Source organism: Camarhynchus parvulus, chromosome 1A (assembly GCF_901933205.1).
Source record: "Camarhynchus parvulus chromosome 1A, STF_HiC, whole genome shotgun sequence".
Taxonomy (NCBI): domain Eukaryota; kingdom Metazoa; phylum Chordata; class Aves; order Passeriformes; family Thraupidae; genus Camarhynchus; species Camarhynchus parvulus.
The window spans coordinates 26,396,267-26,421,110 of record NC_044586.1 but is presented as its reverse complement, the minus strand read 5'-3'; the positions used below and the strand labels follow the sequence as shown (position 1 = coordinate 26,421,110).

Below are 24,844 nucleotides of genomic sequence, written 5' to 3'. Positions count from 1 at the left end.
TTTTCATTCCACAAAACTTTATATTATATTACAACAACAATTAAAAATAAAATATAGGCAGTTTCAGCACCCATCTTGAGAGTCTTGATTTTACTTGTCAATAGTTTAATTAAGTTTAAGAGCAGAAAGCAGAAAATACAGAAGCTGGCACCTAATATATCCCAAGCAGCCACAACAGGAAGCTTGCAGGACTATGAGACTTAAAAAAAAAATATTAAAGAAAAATGCTTTCACTGTTTTTTAGCTGTAGATCATTTATGATACTAAAAGCATAATGCATTCTGAAACTAAATTGATTTTAATGACATCATAGTGTCAAAGTCCTAGCAAATTCTGTTTGATTGATTATTAATTTAGAGAAAGACACTGTTTGCATCCTGCATGACCAAGAAGTTCATATTACTTTAGAGAAATCTCATGGTCCCTCAGAATACTTGGATCACTCCCCTGTCAGTGCCATGCTCAGGAATGACACAGACTCAGCTCTTTCGTGTAGCCTGTGGTCAGGAAGCTGTGCTGTGTGACTCTGGGGGCCATACACAATGCTTTCTGCTCTCCTCTGTGTGTTATCCTATCTCTGCCTTGAAAGCCTCCCACTGGAATAAGTAATTACAGGTCAGAGGGTTGCTGCCCCTTCCACCTGTGGTCTTATCTCAGATGACAAACCACACAGGAAATAAATAAGAGAAAAAGTTGATCTCCCTCAGTTTCTATTTTCCTTGCCTTCTACTTTTATTTTAGTTGCAACCATATTGAAGCTGTGGGTTCTCAGGAGCAGCAATCCTGAATGCCAAAAACTGCAACACCTTTGGAGCAGTTTTCCTCCTTGATAGATGTGACCAGATTTTGAAGATACACAATTATACTTATCCTAGGAAAACATTGCTTGAAATGAGATCAAAATAGCAAGAGATAAATTTGATAAATAAGAGGAATGTTTCCTTCCTCAGACAGAAAAATGTTCTATCTTTCAAAGATTAAAATAGTATTATTTTCACTGAAACAGTTGGAAAATGGATGTAAGACCATTTTCTTCAAAAAAGCTCACCTTCCAGATGCTAGTAACATCCCCCTTTTCACCTGCAGATTATAAAAATTACTTGTATTCTGATATTTCTATATCATAAATTTCGAAGGGCTGAAGTGATGGCTTTTTTTTCTAAGCTGCGTGCTATGGACATGCACATGTGAAAATGCATTATCAGATGATGATAAAGGTGATCAGATGGCTGCATAACTGAGGTGCTCAAAAGCCCCCATACTAACAGAAACAAATGAAAATGCTAAGAATATAATGTAAGAAACCGATGAAGGCACAATAGATAAGGCTTTAATCTTCCATATTCTGAGTATGTTACTGTTTCCAAGTATCATGTGTATTAGGGCAGGGCTACTGGCATGGATTTGCTCACACCCCTACAATTAAACTTCATTAGGTGTCACAGAAGGGTCTTCAAGGCAGAATTATCTACCAGGAATGATGCTTGCTCTATTCAAATCACAAATCAGGCCTGACAGTGGATGTGTTTGGAGAAAGAAAATTGTACACTACCAAAATTGTACCCGGGACTGTGTCCATAATTCAACAGTGTAGATGACAACTCTGCAAAGCTAAAGCTCATTTTACTAGCATAGTTCCTTTCAGTATCTGAACTACCTTTAAAAACAGTAGTTCACCTGTCTGTTACATATAGGAAAAATGTCTGTTCATATAGGAAAAATGTTCTACATTTCTGCATGATTTGTGTTTATATTGAATCGGGAATCACAAGAAAATCTCTCCAGGCAAGAAACCAATTTCAACCAAGAAAGACATATGCACATACAGGTGACATTCTAAAACTTAACATTCCTCACAACAGAGTGTTATTCTGCTTTAATTTATACTTGTGTTTTAGTATCCTGTTGAACTGTAATTAAATGCACTAACACACACTGTTTGCTGTTTTCATTAGTACCATGTACTGGGTAGATGTATTTATGTTTTCTTATTAGACCTAATTAAAATATATAAATAGAATTATGTTTTATAGTTACTTGTCAAAGGAGATCTTTTACAGTGCATCTCTTTAATAATATTTTGTTTAATGTTGTTATTAAGTAGTCACAGAGTATCCATTATGCTCCAAGGATTGTTTTTTTCCAAATATTCGCCTTTGGAGCCGTAACACATCTTCTGCCCATGAATGCTGTGGTAAAACAGGTGAGTGTGGGGGGATGTGTTCTGCGGGAGAGGGGTGTGTAGGAATCAATCCTGTGAGACAATTCCAACCATAACCTTTTTTTGTGTTTAGTACTCAGTATTCCAGAATAAAATCATTTCATAATGTCTGTCCTATTTTCAGTCATGCATAGATTAATTGCTAGCCACATCTTAATGGCATTGACAGTATACCTCTTACTCTGCTTTGCTCCCCTTTTTTCAAGGGCTATTTAGGAGCTTTATTTTTTATTCAACATCATTAGAATGAGAAGACATCAAACGGTGTGCAGTAGATTTGTATAGACATTCCCTGTCACAGAGAGAATAATCTGAAATATATTTACATAGAATCAAGGTCACTGACTGCTGACAACCACCTTAATGTACTTGCAGCCCTAAGAGATACACACAACACTGGAAACACTATGACATCTTGAGAAAATTTCCAGACCAGGCACACAAAGGATGAGCACTAAATCTAAAGATTTAGTGCTCATCCTTTGTGTGCCTGGTCTGGAAATTTCTATAGTCCATGTGTGGACTATAGAATATAGTTTTATTTTAGAGGGTTTGGGGAATGCTCCCAGAACTTCATAAAATCATGTACACAGGAGTAGCTTTTACCTTGGATATGATCCCCCACAAAATCATAACTCTCTGTAAAGTTTTTGTTTTTAAGTCTTATCTGCCTCTTGGGCTAAGCACAGACAGGGCACAAAGTCCAGCACCAAAACACAGCAGCAGCACAAGTGTGCACCTGAACAGGAAGCACCGTGTGAAGAAAGCACAGTCTTTCTTCACAGTGATTTTCCTGCGAAGAAAAGTATTTTCCTTGAGGAAAAGCAACCTGGCTGAGCATGTTGTAAGTGGAGCTAAGCACAGAAAGCAGCTCATAGGACAAAGAAGGTCCCTGCACCCCTGCTGTCCTGTGATCTCATTCAGAGAGTGGAGAGAATTTATTGCATAACATTGTTCTCCAGCCCTCCTTTTTGTGGTAAAATGGAACAAAACAGATTTTCTGTGTATGTGTTGCAAAGCAAGTTCAGTAGATGCAACACAGAGTTCTCATGGTGCTGTGTACTGGTGCAACAACCTCCAGCAGGGATTTCGCTAAGCTGGCAGAGTTGGGGAGGGATGTGCCAACTCAAGCCAACTGCAACAAGGCGTGCATTTCATTTGTGAATAACTAAGGAAACTGCAGCATGGTGCTGGTATAGGGGAGGAACCAGGCAGACATCGTTTCAATGTTTCAACGTGGGGAAACAGTCACACTAATGCCCTTGAAAAATTCTGTTTATGGAACCATTAGTTCTGAAAATTTATTTTCTGGAACTGTGATTTTCCGGAACTGTGATTTTCCAGAGTTTCCACTCAGATTATTTTTGTTTGTGTTCAAAGTAATTCCTGCCCCTACCAGCAAAAAGAATGATAAATAATTTCAATTAATGTAAATTATTATCACTTTTTAAGTCAGCTAAGGAGGTTCTAGAGCACACATCTCCTACAGATGGTCTGTCCATTCATGTCCAGGCTGACACAGGGACTGGAATGTCCTGGTCCTGGTCTTTCCCTATGCCTTGATGAACCACATATACACAGGTTTGACAGACACACTGTGCATGCAAAAACTGCCATACACCTGGTAGCCCAAACAAGTGGGATAGGTCTATCAGAGGCTACAATTGTCCTGCAGGATTCTGCTAGAACTTGGAGAAAAAGGAGACAACTTCTTTTGCCTACTAATGTTTAAACTATTAGCTGCTACTATATTCATAGATGTCTTAGCCAGATGAATGAGGGGCCATAGATTGAATTGCAACTTTGCTTACAGAGGTTAAAAAAAGATAAATGGGAAAAAAAATTGATTCCTGTAAAGACAGCGCATCCATATTGATAAGAAAAAAAATATATTATGATGAATAGATTATTGCAGATCTTAGCAATAAAACAAGAAAGAACAAGATTATGAAATTTCATCATGTCAGAAACACTGAAATTCTTTGTTCCTTTGTCCTCCTACCAGAAACTCTCTGAATAGCATTGAAACAACACTTTTAGGAAATTGGGTTATTCACATAAACTAGGGAAAATACTAATTCATTATAGATAAAATCAAAGCAACTTTTAAACAATCCACATTTTGACATCAAAAGCTGTACCTACAGTAAGCCATTTGAAACATATCTTAAAAACACAAGAAGACAACGTGCAAATGCTGGACTACATTTAATAACTAAATTTAAAGGTGAGAAGTCAGAGTTCAGTTTTATGAGAATTGGCCCAAGACCCACAAGTAAATAACACTGCCAAAAGAAACACTCTTATAGGGAAAAAGGTGCTTTTTCTCCCTCTATGGATATAGTTTATTTTTTCAAATGGAGCTGAACAAATAGATAAGGAGAAGCTTATTAAATTGAGTAGGTAATACAAAAAATACATGAAACATCACAAGCACTTTAGTTTTTTTCAGGCTTCACCCAGACTGAGAGCTACAGGAACTGTGATAGAACAAGCTCCATTTTACTGTCACTTTCTAAAATTACAATCTGATAAGGTAAGTAATATCTTACTCTATGTACTAATAAAACTAAGTTAAAACTTGAAGGAGACTTATCTACTTGTTCTCCTACCCCATCTTATTTTGGATCCCATGTGCTGTGAATATACACAGCAGCATAAGTCCTTAATTTCAAAGTGTATTACTTTCTCAAAGTCTCCATTAACTAGCAATTCAAGAGTTAAAAACTTAGTAAATCTCATCTGGACAATCAGAAAAAATAAAAAGGTCAAGCAATTCCAGACCTGAGCTAAATTCTGTTTACTTATTTTCTGCAAATATGAAACTTTTTACAAAACTTTTTTTTTCAGAGACTGACCATGGGAAAATTTGAAAAGAAGAAATTTATTTGCAAAATACTAGATCACAAGTACAAGCCATAGCTAAGGTGCACAGATAGAAGAGCACACAGATCCTTGAGATACTATTGTTTGTCAGCCTCAGGACTGAAGGTAGTAGAGGTGGGTGGCATTGTGGCACTGAACTTAATACTCAAATACCTCCAGGGATGATCATTCCACCGGGTGTGATCCATTCCAGTGTGTAATCACCCTTTCTGTGAAAAAATTCTCTCTTATGTCTAGCCTAAACTTCCCCTGATGGACCTTAAGACTGTGTCCTCTTGTCCTGGTTGCATAGAAACACAGTGTTTCTCCTCACTGCTGGTAAGCCAGTATATGTTCAACCCTTCAGGAAAGATAAGTAAGGCTACAAATAAAAATAACTATATGTGCTGAAAGACCAGACTTCCCAGGCAGTTCCATCCAAGCTGCCAAAGCCTGCCTCATGCAAACATGGCTGTTGAAGCATTTCCCATTCTGCCTTTACTGGCACTTTCCTGTGCTGGATGCACAAGACATGAAAAAGGGAAAGAAGTGACAGCTGTTTTGGAAATCTATATGATCCTTGGTTTAGATCTCTTAGAAATCAATTTTGCTAGAAAAATGCAAAGAGGCCCTGGCAGCCAACAGAAAATTAATTATTTTGCATACATTGTGTAACAGTATTCATTAGTTTTACATGAATGGTGAGAGGTCAGTCAGGAATAGAATCCCATTGTGCTACTCTTCAAAGAGCTTGCCATGTAATTGAATGGAAGAAAGGAATTAAATATGCAGGCAGAATGAACACTAATGGTTAGCAAACAGCACATTGCAAATATCTACAGCTTCTTTGTCTAAATTCTTCAGTTGAGGTCTTAGGGGAAGGTGATTAGATGAAAAGCAGAAACAAAGAAAATAAAGAATACTGGGGGATGTGCATAAAACACATGAAAAAAGGAGAAGCATAAGGGGATCTGAATGCTACAGCATATCCAACTTGTCGTGTATTAGCACAGATACTTAAAAACATACATTATGCCTGTCTGCTGTTGTTTTCTGTACACGGAGTGTGCCATGTGTAGGGCCACGTGAGAGACATTTTAGGAAATGTGGTAAAGTTCTGACCATATATATCACAGAGCTAGCTTTTGTTCTGCAGAACGATGAGAACACTGTGAGTCAGTAAATGGAATAATTTAAATTTGAAAATAGCTCCTCAGAATCTGCTGAATCCATTCAGAGTTAACTAGCAGGAGAGCATCACCATGAAGTGTTCTGGGTCCATCTGTTGGCAATATCATGATGCAAACAGCTTTTTAAATGCTATTTTCAATAAGCTATCACACAACAGCTTGTTTCAACAATATTTCATTACCTTTCTGTTTGTTTGCCGCCTACGATAAAAAACAGCTTGGAGGGAAGGAAGCATTTCGGTACTATAGGCTGATGTAGGGTGGGAGGGACAGAGACACTACAGAAACAAGCAAAATGGGAAACAACTATAAAAATAAAAAATAGAAGAAACTGTAATTTTAGACTCTCTGCAATCTCGATTTAAACCAGCATGTGGAACCTGAACTGTGGTGGTGTCAGAAGGAGATGGCCTGCACCAGCCTGTCAATCGAATTATTGCAAGGTGACAGTGTCAGCCACAGGAAGCCAGTGGCTCCTAGACAGAAATGGCAACTGCGCCTAGTAATTGTCTTTAATTCTGCAAGACCTTCTCAACTGTGCACTCCAATGAGAACTGAAAGGAAAATTCACCTCCAACACTGTGACACAATCACATGTGTGGTACCAAAACAACCTGGCCTATACCAGTCCTAGGAAAATATCATGTGTCTATCAGCTTGCTCCTCAAGTAAAACAAGTGCCAGTGACATACTGATGGTACAAAGCCTCCATCCAGAGTGGCTCAGCTGCAGAGACCAGCTTAGCAATAAAGAACAGATGGCTGCACTTGAACCCAAAATTAGTAGGACAAGAAGTTCTTTTGGTTCACATTAAAAAAGTTTCACAATTAGTCAATTCAGCATGTAGTTGTCTGAGCTAGCTTTGGCACACCTAATGTCATGGCTTTTTAAACAAGGATATAGATCATCCCAAGGTTTGTTCTGACTTATCCCATGATCCCATGATTTTAAAATAAACTCCTCCATGCTGACTATATTACTGATTCAAGTTCTAATATGTATTTACTTTAAAGTTTTGGTTTTAAAGAGATGCACTCCTTAAAGAATTATATGGAGCACTCAAGTTTCCCGCACATTATGCATCTTGTTTCCCAAACAGTATTAGAAATATGGAAGCTCATAAGCAATACTGCATGGGAAAGTAAAAGAAAAAAGGTATGAAACATCATAACTTCATGCAAATGTAGATGCAGAGAGAAGAAAGTAAACCTGAAAAAGTAATATGGAAATAATACTGATAAAATCAAACCACAACCTTGAAAGAAAAGTAAGAGTATGCAAACAAGCAAAATACTACATAAGGAGTTCATTCATTCTTAGTGCCATAAGAAATATGTATAGATACCTCTCTGTACATTCGGGCTAATTTATAAAATATTTTATCTTCTTCTGCTACTAAGATGATTTTAAAGAAGACAAAGTATTTTGTGTCCTGTTTATGTCTTTGACCTACTCAAATGCATAAAGCCATAACATCCTCTTAGAATACGTGCATCACAGCCTGCTATTGAAAGGAGAAATACAACAAGTAAGAGGATGCTTATGGTGAGCACCTACCTGAGGACGTATGACTTTCACTATGTTTTTAAGTGCAGTGTCTGGTGATGGAGGAGAGCAGTCAGGTGTTGGGCCTGTGGAGCTGTTTCTATGGTTACCAGATCCTGGTGCGGTAATTGCTACCTGAGGTGCATTATCTGTGAATAAAAATAACATCTATGTGAAATTACAAATACTTTGTGTATTTTAAAGTAAAAAAGAACTTTGGAAACAGAAGGTTACTCAGAACACTATTTAAACTTTTAAAATCTAATAGAATTTAAATATATTTGTCAAGGAATATATTGCATATCTACACTTATTTTTTCAGCCCATACATTCATTCCATGTTAAGACAAGATACAGCATTCTCTCTGTACCTAAACAAAATGAGGCGGAAACCAAGCATGAATATTTTACTTTCATTACCTTGAATTACTGACAGCGAATTCAAATATTATCACTATAACAGGGGTGACTTGAAAAGAAGGTTTATAATGCAGCTTCTAGCTCATCCTGGAAAATCCTAACACATATGACCAAGCTCTACATATATCTTTGTGTTACACAGACACAAACTAACTTAGAATGTGCTAATACCCATCATTGACAACTTTGCTTAACACTGTGATCAGCATAACTGACCAGCTAAATTACATGAAAATATGCTCAGTTTCTCAGGTAAAATTTGCATCTTCCATAGAGTTCTGCACTGCAGTAACCCCCCTTCCAGCAGTACCTCAGCTATATAACCTACAGCTGGCTTAAAAATACCTGCACACCTGCATGTGTATGGGAAACTGCATGGGAAACTGCTCTTTGGGCATATTTTGATCTTACCATTTTATGGCACTGGGATGAACCATTAAAATGACTTAAAACATTATTCTTACCTTCTCTAAATGTTCTTAATGCTGTTTGATCAATGTGTATTTAGTGAAAAACAGATCAGAGGGTAGAGAGGACTATGAAATAGCTTCTCAGCTGTGAGAGCACCCAGTCATTGGATTGACTTAGCAAAAGGCCAAAAACTACACATTTAATTCAGGCCTCTAGAACTGTGCTTTAATTCAGATTCTGGGGAAAGTGCCATTGCCTGTGCATGGTCATGGTGGTTATTACATTATCTGTGAATTTACTGAGCACTTTCTTTGTGAGTTACAAAGATGTTCTCCATGCTCCTAAATGTGCTGTTACACCTCAAGCACTGCATCAAGACAATGATGTCAAGTCTCATGTCTGTGGGCCTCAACTGACAGCCTGCAGGGTTCACAGAAGAAAGCAAGTTTTTTTTGTGATTGTGGTGGTTCTCCAATATGTGCTTCCACCCTGTGGACAAATCCACTCCAGAAAAACCCAAACATGAACAAGCAAAAGCAGCTCTCTCAAGCTGGAGAATTTTTGCCTGACCAACTTCTACTGGTACACACATGAGCTCCTCCCTCTGCACAAGTCAAAATGCCTCTGTGAAAGCCATGACAGAAGCTGCACTCTCAGTCCTACTAACCTGAAAGAATTCTTGGAAGGATAACAGAGATATTGAAAAGAAGGAAATACCCAGTTACATTAACAGAGATAATGTAGGATAAAGGGGAATAGTTTCAGGAAACTTGATGGCCTTTCCAACTTACAGATACTTTCACAGCATGAGTGATTGTAGGAAATCTGCAGGATTCTTCCTGCAGGAACACTTTGTAACTGGATGAGGTTTCTAATCAAAGTTTCTAATCAAATACAGTCTGACAATTTAGTCTTCTAAAACAAATGTCAAGCTGGAATGTTTTAGATTTCAGCAATACTGATACAACACTTAATGTAAGCATAAACAAAAATTCAGATGGCAGATTGGCAGATATCCAAAATGGAGACATCCTGTAGATAACCTCAGGTGTTACCTGACAGTGTGAACCCTCCCTGTTACAGAAACAGAGAAGTCCAACTTTTTTCAAAAGTATGTCATTGAAATTGCCAGTCCAAAAGGTATGCAGTCTTACCACACAGATGAATTCTTCCTGAATCCCCATAAATGTGTACAGAAAGCTTGGATCAGAAGTAATTTATTTAATAAAGTTATAAATACGTGTTGATACAATGTATCAAAACAATTTTAACACAGCCTTAGAAAAGAACTGAAAATGAATTCCCACAATAACATAACTGACATGGAAGAATTTTGACAGCATTTCAGAAAGCCTGAAGTCTCTCATATTCTTTCCTGCCTGACCTGGTGTCTAACTTTATAATGTTGCTCACATGCACCATGTAAATGAGTATTCTGTGATATGAAAGCCCAGCTCATCAAAGGAGGGATAGGGATTTGGCAAGAAGAGAAATCTCTAAAGCATTGCCATACTCTGAAAATTTCATAGTGAGGACAAAGGTTAGATATACTCTAAAAATCTCGCTGTGAGACAAAGGCTAGAGTAACACCTGAAGCGAGCTGAAAGTTTTCATGTCTTTTGCTCCAGACTATGAAACAGCATCTCCTTTCACTCTATGGACAGATAGAATGTCATCAATGAACCTCCCTTACTGAGGAATCAGAAAGTTTCTCTAAGAGATCCCTGCCCTCCAAACAAGGGACTACACTACTGTCAAGAAATGTGGGAACACAGGCACCATATACAGGAAGGTAAAAAATGAATTCTTGAGTGAGAAATGCTCCACATGAATCCAGCTAAGTGCACTTAGTGCACTTATTTACTCACTGGTGCGAGAAACAAACAGGATGATTGTCTCTGACAAACAGCTAAAACTATAAAGAACACAAACTCCTCCATACTCCAGCAGTCCCTGCCTTTCTGTCACTATTTCCCTGTGAGCCTGTGTGGCTGGGCTTAGCACAACTGCCCTTGAGCTACTTAGCACATGAAAGCCTTGCAAGTGAAATCAGGCAGTCTTGCTGCTGCAGAAGTAGCTCAAGGATGGATCACTCAAAGGACACATCCTAAGAAACACAGATTGGCGTTGATGGTAACAAATGCAATTGTCTCCCCACCAGTTTATTCTGTTTCAAAGCCTTGTTGACAGTCACCTTAGCTCAGTTTAACCACACTTCAAACATGCAGAAGAGAGTAACAAGGAGTCAAGCTATATGAGCAAGGCTTTGGTCTTTTCATAGGAAAAACTTCTTGTTGACCCTGTTCAGTAGTAGCTCTCTGAAGGCCAGGTTTTCTCCCTTCATATGTGCCACGAGTGACATTCTTGGGAAGAAAATTTACTGGAAGGCATACAGGAGAGGCAACAGGGCTGTTACATGCCCCACAGGACAGAGCTGAGAAAAAAATTTCAGGCTACAGTGTGTGAATACAACCATAACCAATTCAGCAATGTACACAATATGAAGCAAACTCAGAAAAGAGTAGTTGCAGATTGTCTTTCTCAGCAAAACTAGGCAGCAATACAAAAAAGGAAAAAAATCATGTTTATAGAGCCTAAAACAAAGCTTTTCAAAAAGAAGCTATAAATTCTTCTTTTTTTTGTAAACAGCCCAGAAAAAACATCCAACTGTTCAGTATTTCACACCTTTCCTTCTTTCTCAAGGGGCTAAGTGTCTGACATGCAATGATTTCTTGTAAACAATTTCTTTATTGTGGACAGCTGTTTATTTTCACAGTAGGATGTTCCCATTAGGTGACCAATAATGATTTACTACCTGGGTCTGCTCCATCAGAGAGAGAACAATACCATCAAATTAGTTCCTGCAACCAATTTGTAGGACCTGTTTATGTACACAGTACTTATAGTTTCATTAAGAGTATCTGAATTTATTTTCTTTGGAATTAAATGGTATAACAATCATTTTTAAATTTTCCTGGTGGCAAAACTAAGGCAATTTTTCCCCCTTCAGGTAACTATGATGGCAACACTGCAAGTTTCAGAAAAACATTTAATGGCAAGTAGAGCTTGGAAACTTAAGAACCTACCAAATTTACCTAGGAAAGATTAGTTCTCATGCTGAATTTCTGATAGGTGCTACAGACGGGGCCAACAGGGAAGTATTTACAATTGTCATTCTCTTCCAGTTCCTGGCTCACATTGCAATAATCTAGATGTTTCTGTGTAAGTCACATAACATCAGGTTTTAGGGATCATCTGGCAGCTAAAAACTAATGAACTGCAGCATGCTCTAACAATACTCCTTCCTTCCTACATCACACATGAGAAGTTGTCACAAGGTCTATGTGATTTGAGCTCATTCTGATTTTTGAAAATGCTTAAATGCTTACTGACGACTTGACATTCTCCATTTTCTTTATTTCAGGGCAAAGGAAATAGAACAGAACAAGGAAAATGCAAGAATGTGGTCTTTTAGTATATTGTAAGAGCAAACTAAGACGTTTTTCTAGGGCTGTCTTCTAAAATGTCAGACAAAAACATAAAAATGTCAACTGTTTAACTGAGAAGGTAAAAAAGAAGCCATATACAGGGAATTTTGCCTTTTCCTGTGCTGTGTGACATCAGTCATCGGTTTCACGTCTTTTTTCTTAGGGATTGCTGCACAGAGAAAAAGGCCCTCATGGATAATAAGAGACCATAACACCAGAGTTCAACGAGTGTTTCATCGACATTTTCATCCCTCTATCTATGTGCTGTGAGGACAAACCACAAACCACTCACTGAAACTTTTCTAAGGGATTATTTTTCTCATAATGCATTCAAAGAAAAGGCACCACATGTATACAAAGCCACAATATTAACTATCAGGCAATACTAAGTACACCAACCAGAACACTTACAGCATCCCAGCAAGCAAAATATCGAAACCAGACACAGCCCATGTTCCAGAAATATAATTAGATTTCACCTCAGAAATAGATCTTTAAAATGGAACATACAGTTAATCTAGTTTTCTACTTTCATTGCAGAAACATGCTAGCATCCTTATCAAAATTCACAGTTATGTCTGTATTAGCTATTACATCATTTATTTCTACAACTTATTGTAATGGCTGTGGACAAGCAGATCAAAAGCAGTTCATCTGCCTGACACTCCATTTAGAATATATGTGGGTTTGAATGTTTAGCACTATCTAGCAACTTATTTTTTCCACCAAACACCTCCATCATACATGCTCCTCAAAACTTCCAGTGTCCAGAAGGACCCTGTGCTTTTGGTGCCCAGCTAAAACAGAGCATCACATCCAGAAGAAATATGGTTTATGTGCTCCAAAGCTGGCCTGTGACTGAAGAAATTAATGGTAACTGCAAATGATGATTTATTTCACATTCACATCCAGTGCCCAGAGCCAAAATGCAAATTTATACTCCACCTATTTTATTTCCATATTCCAACTATTTGTAGAGTCACATAAATATATATATTCTCAGATTTACAATTTGCTATAAAAATGGAAGAAAAGTGTATTTCACTTTAGAGGTATGGACTAGTAATAGCCTAGAACTAGATTATACACTACATACCTAATGCTGCGTTTAAATGCATATACTAAATTCTAAAACATCCGAAAGGACAATACTAGGCATGAACAAAAATACTTAAAGCACAAAGCCTAATCATTATGACCTTGGAGAAATTTATACTACAAACACAGGGCCTGGACAGGTTTGTTCACTGCAAAATTGAGAGAGAAAAAAGACAAGGGTGGAATGTGCGTGAACACACATACACATAAATATGTAGACATACACCTGCGCACATAAACGGACAACAAATCCAAAGGCACACTGCTATTAGCAATAGCTTCCTCAAGCTCTGCTTAGTGTAGAATATTTCATGCACTGTTTCATACTACTTGAAGGTAGGTCAAAATCCTCCATCTGTTTTGGACACCCCATCATCAGAGATAATGCAAGTATGTGCATAAAGGTCCAGATAGCTCAGTGCCATCTGGGCTCAAAATGATTTTTAGTGTGGTAACAAGACAGACCTAAATTTGATCAATTATAGCAGACTCAATTTGCTAGACTATTATAAAACTCTTATCTAGTCTGGCAATTTCTATGGGTTTGGATCTGTCTTTGGAAAAAAGTTGGAGTGCCTTTGTCTGTATATGTTACATGTCCTCTTAAGATAAAATATGCTACATGAAGGTAAAAAGCTCTAAAAAGAACATGGCAATGCTATTGACCTGTCCTGGACAGAAAGCAGTCATAATCCCAGTAGAAATCTTGGAAAAGTAAAAAGAAGATATTATGGAAATAATACTTTTTCTGGAGGATCAGTCTGCAGTGACTGAATTTACATATATCTCCTTGTAAAGAACAGAGCCACCAAAATGGCTAATTTAATTGACTGGTTAAGAAATTAACACATTAATGTAGGTCCCATCATGTATGGTATCATTAGGAACAGATTTTAATGCCCTTTGATAATGGGGGAATGGTCATCTAGTCCTTCTAAAATCTTCATAGCTGGAAAGACAAAAGAATTGCCACTTATAATTCCCCAGGAGTGATAGATAAGTGGGAAGTTCTGATTCCTGTGATAATCAAAGATATGGATGTTTTATCAGGGATATGCTGATACACTCATGCTGAGGAGACCAAGAAACTTCCCTGATTCCGCTTCAGGGAATCATTGAGCTTGATCCACAAGCAAGCGAGAGACACAAGCCCACATGAAGTCCTCTAAATGTGACTGTGCATGGTAAAGAGAATTCTGGGCCAGTGATGCCCTGAATCTTGTAGAGGGCTGATTAACAACCCTTTCTAAGGCAGAACAAAGAGAATCAACCCCTTATTCTAAACCAAACACACAGACTTCAGTAAAAGTATGTGTGTTTGTATGACAGCACTTGGGCTCAGTCCATTCTCTGTGGATCACTCTTGGCTGCTGAATTCCAGTAAGAGCACATTTACAAGGCAGGAGCCCAAGCCATCAAATAGGAAAGAACTAACATGGACCCAAAACTGAGCAGAGCAGGTCACAAAATAGCAGGAACCACACTGATTTTATTTACAGATGCCATGTGTAAGACTTCTTGGACAGTATGTGCGATAAAAATGTGTTGTCCCCTGTAAGTGGGGGACCCATTGCAAAGAGTAACAGCAATAGCATATAGTAAATTAAGCAGTTTGTACAGAAATCCAGAAAAAAAAAAAAGAAAATCTCCTATTTTGTCAGGGAGATAACAAAAACATTCATGTTACAGGGTAGTCTCAAACAGGACTAAGTAATTTCCCATAGCATAGGATTCAGCTTTAAAATTGTTTTACTTGACTAAATCCTCACAGCAAATCTTCTCTCCTACATGACTATTCAATACGGAATAAATCTACAAGCTACAGATAAGGACAACCATGTATTTCATGATTTCAAGGAACAAACTTTACCAGAGACATTTCAAAAGAACAGATGGAATACTGAATAACAGAATCAGTAGGTAGCTACACTGGATGCATAGGAAGAATGGTTGGACTCAACTGTTTGAATTTGCTCTTTTGAATTTGCTTGGTTCCCACACACTTAACCCTGAATAACTGCTGTTCTGAGTAGAATTGTAAATATATATCTGCAACTGTCTTGTTGAAAGCACTCGAAGCTATAACTGGCCCAGTCTTGGATGTGGCAGTTATTTCAGGATTGTATTTGGAATTAATTACCAGTGAAGTGCATTCCAGCGGCAGCAGGGGGTTTGTTTAGTTGTTTCTGCATCATCCAAGAGAGTTGGGTATGACTATTATCAAGTTTTTATTTCCTCTAATCACCCACCTGCACAAACAGACTTTGGAACTGCTTCAAGCCTGCATAACCCTTGTAATACCAGGCAACTGTCTGGAAAAACATCTCTCATTAAGTACTAATGAGAGATGATGGGTGATTTCCACCATTTCCTGAGTAACCTTTTGAGACTGCCTCTGCAAGCTGCTGATGTCTAATTGAGCATTCGAAAACAACACCACACAGTTGCCATCTAACTTTTTTATATTTGTGTAATAGCTATTTTGTTGGCTTTTCCATATTTAAAAGGTTTGTAGTGAAATGATTGCACTTGTCTATGACAGGTATTTCACAGATTTCTCTACTTGCACTGTCTCAATATACAAGCACCAAATTTCTGGGAGTTCAGTGAAAAGCATATGGTATAGTTACAGGTGCCAAAATATTTTTGGTTATCTTAGCCATTAACAAAAAACTGGGATATCTAATAGTCTTGTAAAAAAAAAATACCTCAAAAAATGGTAGGTATTGGGATTTGCTGTGCTTATTTTGAAATTTAATTTATCAGTGAGAGGTCACTGAATGTGATCATATGCGTTCCTCAGTATTTCATAAGGCTTCTCCTATAAATCAAAGAAAATAACCAAAGTGCGGTGCACAGAAAAAATACTGTATCCTTACAAAGGCAACAGATGATTACTGAATTAGGCTACATTGTCAAATTATTTCAGAAAATAAACCACAGAAGGTGGTGAGAGTAAGTGGTCTCAAAGAATTTAAATAATGCCAATGATAGCCATACACCCCAGGGATGAAGCTAAGTTAATAAATAATTTAAGCAGTCTTGAAGATAAACCTCCCAATATACATCTACAGCTACAGTGGAAATCAATTAATGGAAAAAAACTACGTTTTCTCTTCTTCTAGGTATCACATAATTAATAAAGCTCTTTATCAGAACACTGAAGTCAAAGTGCTAACCAAAATATTTTAAAACCAAAGACACAGATATGTTTTAAAATGTTTCACAATCCAGTTATTCCTATTCAAAGTATCTAAATTCTCAAGCAGCTTCAGAGAGATTTAGGAAGCTCAACTCACCCTGAATATTTACATTTTTGTATTTAATATGCATTTACACTGAAAGAAATATCTTAATATATATTGCATATTGTATCATGCAACAGTTATATTCATTAGGCATAAAGAACTTGTCTAGCAGATAGAATACACTACAAATACACAGTCAGAATTCAGGGAGTCTTTATGGGCTTTACTGTTCAATTTGAAAGAGATACCAAAGCATCTCGACCAGAGTGGACCAGTTATATAGTCCAATATGTTGCCCTGATAGTGCCCAAATGACTTAAGATAAAGGAAATACTGTGAATAATTTTGGAATAACACAATCCAATTTTCAACCAGCTAATTTTTGGCACTATAGCATTAAAGTTTCTAGTAACTCAAAACCCCCAAAAATTTGATAGCATTTTTTAATTTCTGAATTTTCCATTTTATAATTAGTGTGCCAAAACTTTTTTTGCCATATTTTATACATTTCATTTGTATATATCATTTTCACCTGAAAAATACTAAAATTCTACCCCTTTTACTAATATTCCTGCATTAATTTATTTTCTATCTCCTGCAATTCAGATAAAAAGATATATTATAAAAATGTTATATATTTAGACATTATTAATCTTACCTTCTGACTGACAAAGCAGGACTTACATAACTTCTCTGGGTGTTCAGAATCTTCTCCACACTTCAGCATATTTAATTTGCTACCACGGCAGGTTTCTCTTATTTTGGTTTTAGGTTCTCTAAGATCCATATGCTAGCTTTGTAAGTTTCTTTAAATTCTTCCCATTATGTTTTCTCACTAATCCAACCTACTACATTGATTACAGAGACCACAGGTATCTAGTTTAGATAGACTGTTGGAATTTTTGAGGGTTGCAGTTAACTATATAAAGGAATGATAAACTTAGCATAAAGTTTTTTATATATTGAAGAGCCATTTGTATTTGCTATTGACAGCAAATGAATAAATCTCAATTTTTAGACCATGCAGCTTTGGCCTGTTTGGTTGATATAGAGCCAAATCAGTAGATTTAGACAAGAAGGAGTATACCAGCACAATGGAGCAGAAACAAAGAGGGATTATAATTAAGTAAAACTATTCGGAGTTTGTCAAGTTTTATGGAGAAAAATATGACTTGAATTTTTTCAAGTTTCTGTAACTTACAGTTCATAAAATATAACAAAGAATCACAATTAAATCACACTGGAATACAGGTAAGAATTTAACTAAAAGACCCACACGAGTCCTGCCACTCTTACTGATGGAACTTCTAACCAGTAACAACTTCCTACGGCAAATGCCACTATTCCATAAGAACACACTTCTGTTAAATTGATCACTAGCAAATTCTTCTTGACGTTATAACAGGTTGGATGAGAAGAACTCTGAAAGACAACTTACATAATTGATTGAGAAAAGGGGTTTTTTTCAAAATTTACTTAGACAATATTCACAGAAAGTTCTGATATCTTTTCACCGTAATGTACGACATAAATAGATATAAAAGTAATGGAAATGGTCTTGGAAAAAAATTTAGTGTCAATCTCAGTCCAATGGGTAAGAAAATGGTTTTAATTGTACTGCACTATTTATTATGTACCTTAGGTCATGAAGAGAATGATTTCTGAAAGAAAAAGGACACAGGGTGAACTGGAGCTGGAGCTAGACTGCAAAGAGTATTCTCACTAACAGCTGGTTTTAATGTCATCATCCAGAACAGTTACAACCACATACAGTGACATACTGTACTAGAGAAAGAACACATCCTGCTCTGGAGCCACAAAATATGAAATGCTCTTTTTGAAGACTTTGTTTTCTGATAACAATAAAGCAGCTGGGTGTGAACATATTCTTTCATATGGGTTCTTCCTAAACTGAGATATTTTAATGCATATCAGAAAAAAAAAAGAAAAATACTAATTTGATATTCTGTTGCAGTAGCAAATTTTTCTGTTATTAGATACTATTAAATATATGCTGCATCTATATGTTTGTGAATTGGCAATAGAAACCTTTTCCCACCCTATTTTGATAGACAGCAAAATCTTACACCACTTGCTCACTTCAAGTTTTCTTTTGAGGTGGTAGAAAAAGAAAATGGCATAAAAAGAACAAAAATCAAATTTCTGTAAAGTAAGAGAAGAAAACTTTTTGGCAGCAAGCTACACATTGCCATCAGGACTAGCAAATGAGAAAGGGAGACAGAAGCAGAGAAAATGGAAGTAAATGAGTGGTTTAGCTTCAAACAGAATAGGAGGAATTTTTTTTTAATGCAACACTGAGCACCTTCACTAGGAATCAGCGTTTTTCTATTTTTTAATCATTTATTACACTGGATAAAGCCAATAAATCTGTTCATTATGTACAAAAATGAAATTGCTTAATTTATTTTAGAAATTGCTTAATATTGTCACAAATATTTTGACTTTAACAAAATTTAGTAAGCTATGCCAAGATTTCTGCTTTCTAAATGTACCAAAGTTAATAGAGAAGTTTATTAAAAATTCTTAAAACATATAATTCTCATTAGAAAGAGTTCCCAGTGGAACACAGTTAAATATATTCAAGTATTAAATACAAGCTCTTAATTCTTTTCAAAAAACTACAACATTTCAGTTGTTTTTTACTAGAGAAGCAAAGACAGTAGAAATAGGAGTACTTTTTTTTAAATAATAAAATCTAGTACTTCAGATCAGATTCAGGCCAATGCTGAAATAAAATTATTAGCATGGCTATTTAGTTGATTGTATGATATAAGCTGAAATTACGACACAGTCAGTCACCAAAATAAATTCTCCTAAAGACTGCCAGTCAGAAGAACCAAAAAACTTTTTTAGTTTGTTTGGTGGTGAGTAAAGGGAAGAGTTACTGCATGGAGTGTCTGGCATGGAGCTGGGATGCACACAGGATGTACCAAGCATTTAACAAAATTCTCGTGTTCTGTGATACAGATATAGTCACTCATATTATAGCCTGATGCTTAGGGCTCCCCTGATCTTCCACATCCCTGATATGGGACATAGAAACACAAGGGATTGCCCAGGTAATCAAATCTAATAGCTAAATCAAAGGTAATCGCATAACAAAAACTGTGCTACACATCTACTTGCCATCTGCAGCAAGTCACAAACCATTCCCAAATAAACTGTGTTAAACTTGCAATCTTCAATACAAAAAATTCCAAAAAATCTGGAAAACCTACACAAGGAGCAGGAGAGATCAGGAACATTGGTAATGCTGAGAATGTCTAGAGTGCCCTAAGATAAGTATATTGCAGCGTCTATTGATTAAACATTTAGAGCTGAGCAGCTTTACCATCTGAAATTGAGAGACCAAACAGCAGAGAAATTAATCTTCGACAAAAGACAGAGTTCTTTGTGTGATTCAACACATACCTCTATTGCAGTTCCTGTGTTTCTGAAATCACTTGAGCTTTTTTTACAGTACTTGAATGGCACTGCATTATAGACATAAGTCAAGTGAAGCACTAGCTCTTGAGCACTGAATCTCTCAAACTATAGGACTCAACTTCATCTTCATGCAAAACAGCACAGTATCTAGTCTTGAATATAAGAGGAGAAAACCTATGAGCTCAAGATAACTGGTTCTTCTCAGCTTATAAAATGGAGTAAGAGTCAGACTGAAAAGCTTTGTAGAAAATCCAGGGTAAGGTTTGCAGAAAATTCACAGGTGCATCAGGAGACATGTAATATTAGCTATATACCTATTAAGATCTCTGTTCAATGCTATACCTATTTCAAGCTTATATTCCTCCAGAATATACCAGATGCATGTAAACTGCAAACAAATTAATAGATGAAGTTTTACTATTACTCCTAATAGTAGCAATTCAGTGAGAAGTATTTTTTACTTAATACTTTTTATTAATATTTTACTTAATACTTTTACAGAAGTATTATTTCCCATTTATCTATTAAGTTACTGCCACTTATGAAAGGCACAGTCATTTACATCTGCTCAATTATCAAACAATCCCATCAGCACTCTGAGGTGTAGTATTACTTACTAGAATGGAGTATGTTCTATGCGGTCTATATATATTCCAGCCCTAACTCAAAAGTACTACAAAGAATGTCGCAACTAATAGTCATTTAACAAAGAAAAACTCAAATCCTGCTAAATAATATTTTCATGTGGGCTTTAAAATGCAAAACAGCCAAAAATAATTATGTTCCTTTGAATTATTGTTTTGATTTGAAAAGGGGTTTTTGTCTGACAGCATGCAGTCAAGTGTATAATGAGATCATTCTAGACAGTAATCACACCAGGATGGATGAAACTGAGCATTGGTCAGAATGAACACACTTTGATGAGCACTCATTTGCAAAAATTGCCAAAAACTCCTGTGAGGGCTGATTTTTTTCAACTGCATTTTAATGAATAATAATAAAACCCAATGAAACATCAGAAAAATTTTAACATATGCTGAGCAGAAGCCTTTTTCCTTGTGTTTGTAGAGAAAATGGAAGCTAGTCCTTTGGAAAATGAAATTACTTCAACATAAACATATTTACTGGAACATAATGGATGGGTGGAGAGTGCACGTATTTTGATAATGAACAGATCCCATGGTATCAGCCACCCCCATGCGTGTTAACTTCAAATATGACAGAGTATTTTTAAGAATAACATTTCATTCTTCAGGATATTATCAGAGATGCTATCCAGGGGAGCAATTATCCTAATTATATACTAAAAACCTTTTAGAGGGATGATAAGGTTTTAATGGAAAGTACATTAGAGTTGCAATATGTAAGAATTGACACCTCAATTGAGCAACCTCAATTCAGTCTCATGTGCATAAGCACACTGAAGAAGCCTTTATGATTAAAATGCTGTTTCTTCACATGACTTCTGCTGTATCAAGGTCATAAAAATGTGGGGGAAATGGACAATGGAACAAACGAAATTATGGTACATCACTCTAGAAATGTGGCAGGGTCAACAATATTATAAACCAAGAGATGAAAAATATTTTCCCTAAATATCAAATAGAAACTCACAGGATAATATTCCAAATGAATGTTAAATGAGAGTTACTAAAGCTAGAAATTTTTAATCAATCTATCTAATTTGTATCTAAGATTTCAAAAAGATCTCGCAAGAATTCATCTCAATAAAGGATACTGCCTCTTAATAGTACCTGGCATATTGATAAGATTTAAGAAGACTAAAAGGAAGCCAATGGAGTAACCTTGGTCATTATAGGCTTTTAGCCTGAGATCAGGAATAATGGAATAGCTGATATGGATCACCATTAATAATAAATGGAAGGGACATAGGTCATGCAAATTAGCAGTGCTTCAGAAAAACTGGATATTATCTTATTATTTAACCTTAGTTTTTAAAATAAAATGCAAAGTTTTTGGAATAGAGGTAAGTACTACAAGTACATTTGGATTAATAAACTTTATTCAAGTGGTCTGTTTATGCAGTGGAGAAAATTAAAAAAATTTTTATACTTCTTCCAGATACATGTGCATGAGAAGAGTGCACTACCCAAATGGAAAAAAGGTAACAGTTTTACCACCCTTATCCTGCAAATCCACAATGGGTAGAAGGAGTGTCAAAAAGCCTACATAAACTCATTCCTTTAATGCTCTTTGTCAGGATTCTGAAAGCTGCCAGTTAAATGGGGAAGAGCCAGCCAAGAAAGCACTCTAGAAACAGTAATCACTGAATACTTCTGTCTGTTCCACTGTCTACTTCTCAGTTTATGACAGTGAAGTTTTATTTTAGCCCTGCAGGAAAAAATCCCATTTTTTTCAAAAGTCAAGAAGTTAAGTGAAAGAAAAAGAAAAAAAAGGCCAAAAAAAGCAGATTTTTTTTATTCCCAACACTGCAAAGAATTCATTTTTATCATACTGATTTGGAGTTAGAGTCTGCCACTCATTTGATGACAAAAGTGGATGATTTCAATTTTCTAGTTATTAATTTGAGAGTTTTATGATAACAAAGGTTTGTCCAAATAGAAAATTTCACTGTTTAAAATAGAATAACTAATGGAACAGCTGTGTTAGAGGAACCTATGGCTTTATCTCATGCTGCCCAGGACTGCTTAGAGGGGAAGCCAGAGGAAGAACTGCTACTGAAAATTTTTATAATTTATTTTCCTTCATCTCTTAATTTGTTCTGCTAATACATTTATAATTAGGGGGTCAAAACCTAATGAAAATGGTGCTTATTTTGCACAACAAAAGTTTTTTTTTCTTCTCCCTTAGTAACTTCTAACAAAAAAAAAACCAATTCCCACATTGTGCAGAAAATTGAAACAATAAAGCATGGATATTTTCTTCTTTAAACATTAGGGAGGGGAGATGTGCACTGTGGGTGTACCTACTGACAGCAGGTTACAGACCTGTCAAGAAAGAATATGGGACAGGATTCATCTACAAAAAGTGAATACAAATCACCTGGGCCTGTTTCTTGACTAAACCTCCAAACCTGGACAACCTAGGAACAAACTTCAATGTAGAAAGGATTTTCAGGCTGTCTCACTCACCTCCTGAACACTACCCAAATATAGCTAGGGTGGACCACAGCTTCAATACGTTGTCACAACTTGATGTGAAGGGGGTAGTTATTAGGGCAGAAATCAGAGTTACACACCTTGCTGACTGGTCTACAACCACTTCCAACTACAACAGTGTAGCAGATAATTTGAGAGGCATCTTCTCCTGATTTCGGACAAAATCAGAAAGGCAATATTCTCACAGATAGTACCTCATTCCTCATCTCATAATACAAAAGACATTTTTCCCAGTCTCATATCAACGCTTAATTAACTAATTCCTAATTCTAATAAGACACTTGTTTTGTAAGATGATGTACACAGTGAGAATTTAACCCAACTGAAATCAGCGGCAAAACATGTGCTAACATCAATGACATTAAAAATGCATGTCGGCCTGAGACTCAGATCACTTGGAGACCTAGGTACTGAGACCAGCAGGTCTATAACCCCTGTCAACAAAATAGTGACCAACACAGGACCACAGGTGAACTGTGCTCCTCTAGGAGATACAGTATTTAAAAAGTCAATAGAAAGCATCCTAATTAAATAATATCAGAAATACAAAAAACAGGTATAAAAATACCATTCTGATGAGACAAAACTCCAAAGCTTCTCATATATTGCAAAATGCAAGATAGAAAAGCTATTGTATATTTCACTCTTCCATCAGCATTCTCATTATTTTCATTAAAAGGTCACATGAAATGAAAAATCTTAACTGTAAACACATATTAATGTACTAGACAAAATCACTTCTCAAAAATGTGCACTATATCCTGGACTACATCCTGTGGCAGTTGGAATGACCAACACAAAATGTGTCACCACTGAAAGTCAGGAAAAGGGTGGTTTGGTTTCTAGTACTGTGTCCTAGATGTGTATCTTGAAACTCTGAATGTGAACCTTACAACACTGTAAATTAACCTGTTAAAACAAGTCAGTTGATACATTCTGTACAATAGCCAAATTATGTCCATTTAGCTCAAACATGGGTTAAAGTAAGGAAAATAATAGGAGAGAAAAACAATGTATAGGTCTTGACATTACATTTCACTATTAATAAGTTATTGATCAAAAGTTCAGCTGAAAAATTTTGCTAATTTTCAATTTTTACTTTGAAGTAAATTTTACTAAAAAGCACATAAACAGGAAAATCAAACTATTTTCATTTGGACTAAATATAACATTTAATTGGAAAAAAAAGTATCTGTTTTCCAGTTCAACCACTTCCATCGGTATAAATATTTTAATTCAGATTTGATTTCAGAAGAGTTCCTGGAGAGCTCCAACTTCTCCAAAGACAGAATTTTAGGATATATCTGTCTTGACTGGAGTTGGCTGTGAATACACTGAAGTTGGAAATAAGAAGCTTCTTAATATCTAGCACAGAAATCAGTGATTCTAATACAGATGACTTTGAAGAGCAACAGGCACAAAACCCAGATATTTTGAAGATCTACCTTGAAAGGAACTACATAAGGACAAGAATCTAACTTTTCTTCCTTTAAGGGGAATATTGTCATCGTTTCAGGGCACTGTGAGGCTCTCTTGCTCATCCTTTCCATGGCCTATGATACTTTTTCTGTGCTAGATGTAAAGGGGGATTACATAGTGCAAAACATCCTGAGAACTGGGAAACTTTATTTAACAACAGGAGCATTTCTCTAAGGCAAAAAATTACTTAGAGAAGAAAACGCGTGCTGCCTAAGATTTGTTCAGCTATTAGGTTGTTATGGAAACACAACAAAAACCCTCTTTTGTCAGTGGACCAACTCCACCAAAAGGA

The 24,844-nt window shown here is 36.3% G+C and overlaps 1 protein-coding gene across 8 annotated transcripts in view; it reads right to left on the bottom strand.

Moving 5' to 3' along the window:
- Window positions 1–24,844, bottom strand: part of ANKS1B (ankyrin repeat and sterile alpha motif domain containing 1B) — a 407,446-nt gene that overhangs the window by 260,574 nt on the left and 122,028 nt on the right. For all 8 annotated transcript variants that reach the window (XM_030960758.1, XM_030960760.1, XM_030960754.1 and 5 more), the window contains one exon: window positions 7,834–7,970. In XM_030960758.1, the coding sequence (XP_030816618.1) occupies window positions 7,834–7,970 (137 nt within the window). The remainder of the gene's footprint in view (window positions 1–7,833; window positions 7,971–24,844) is intronic.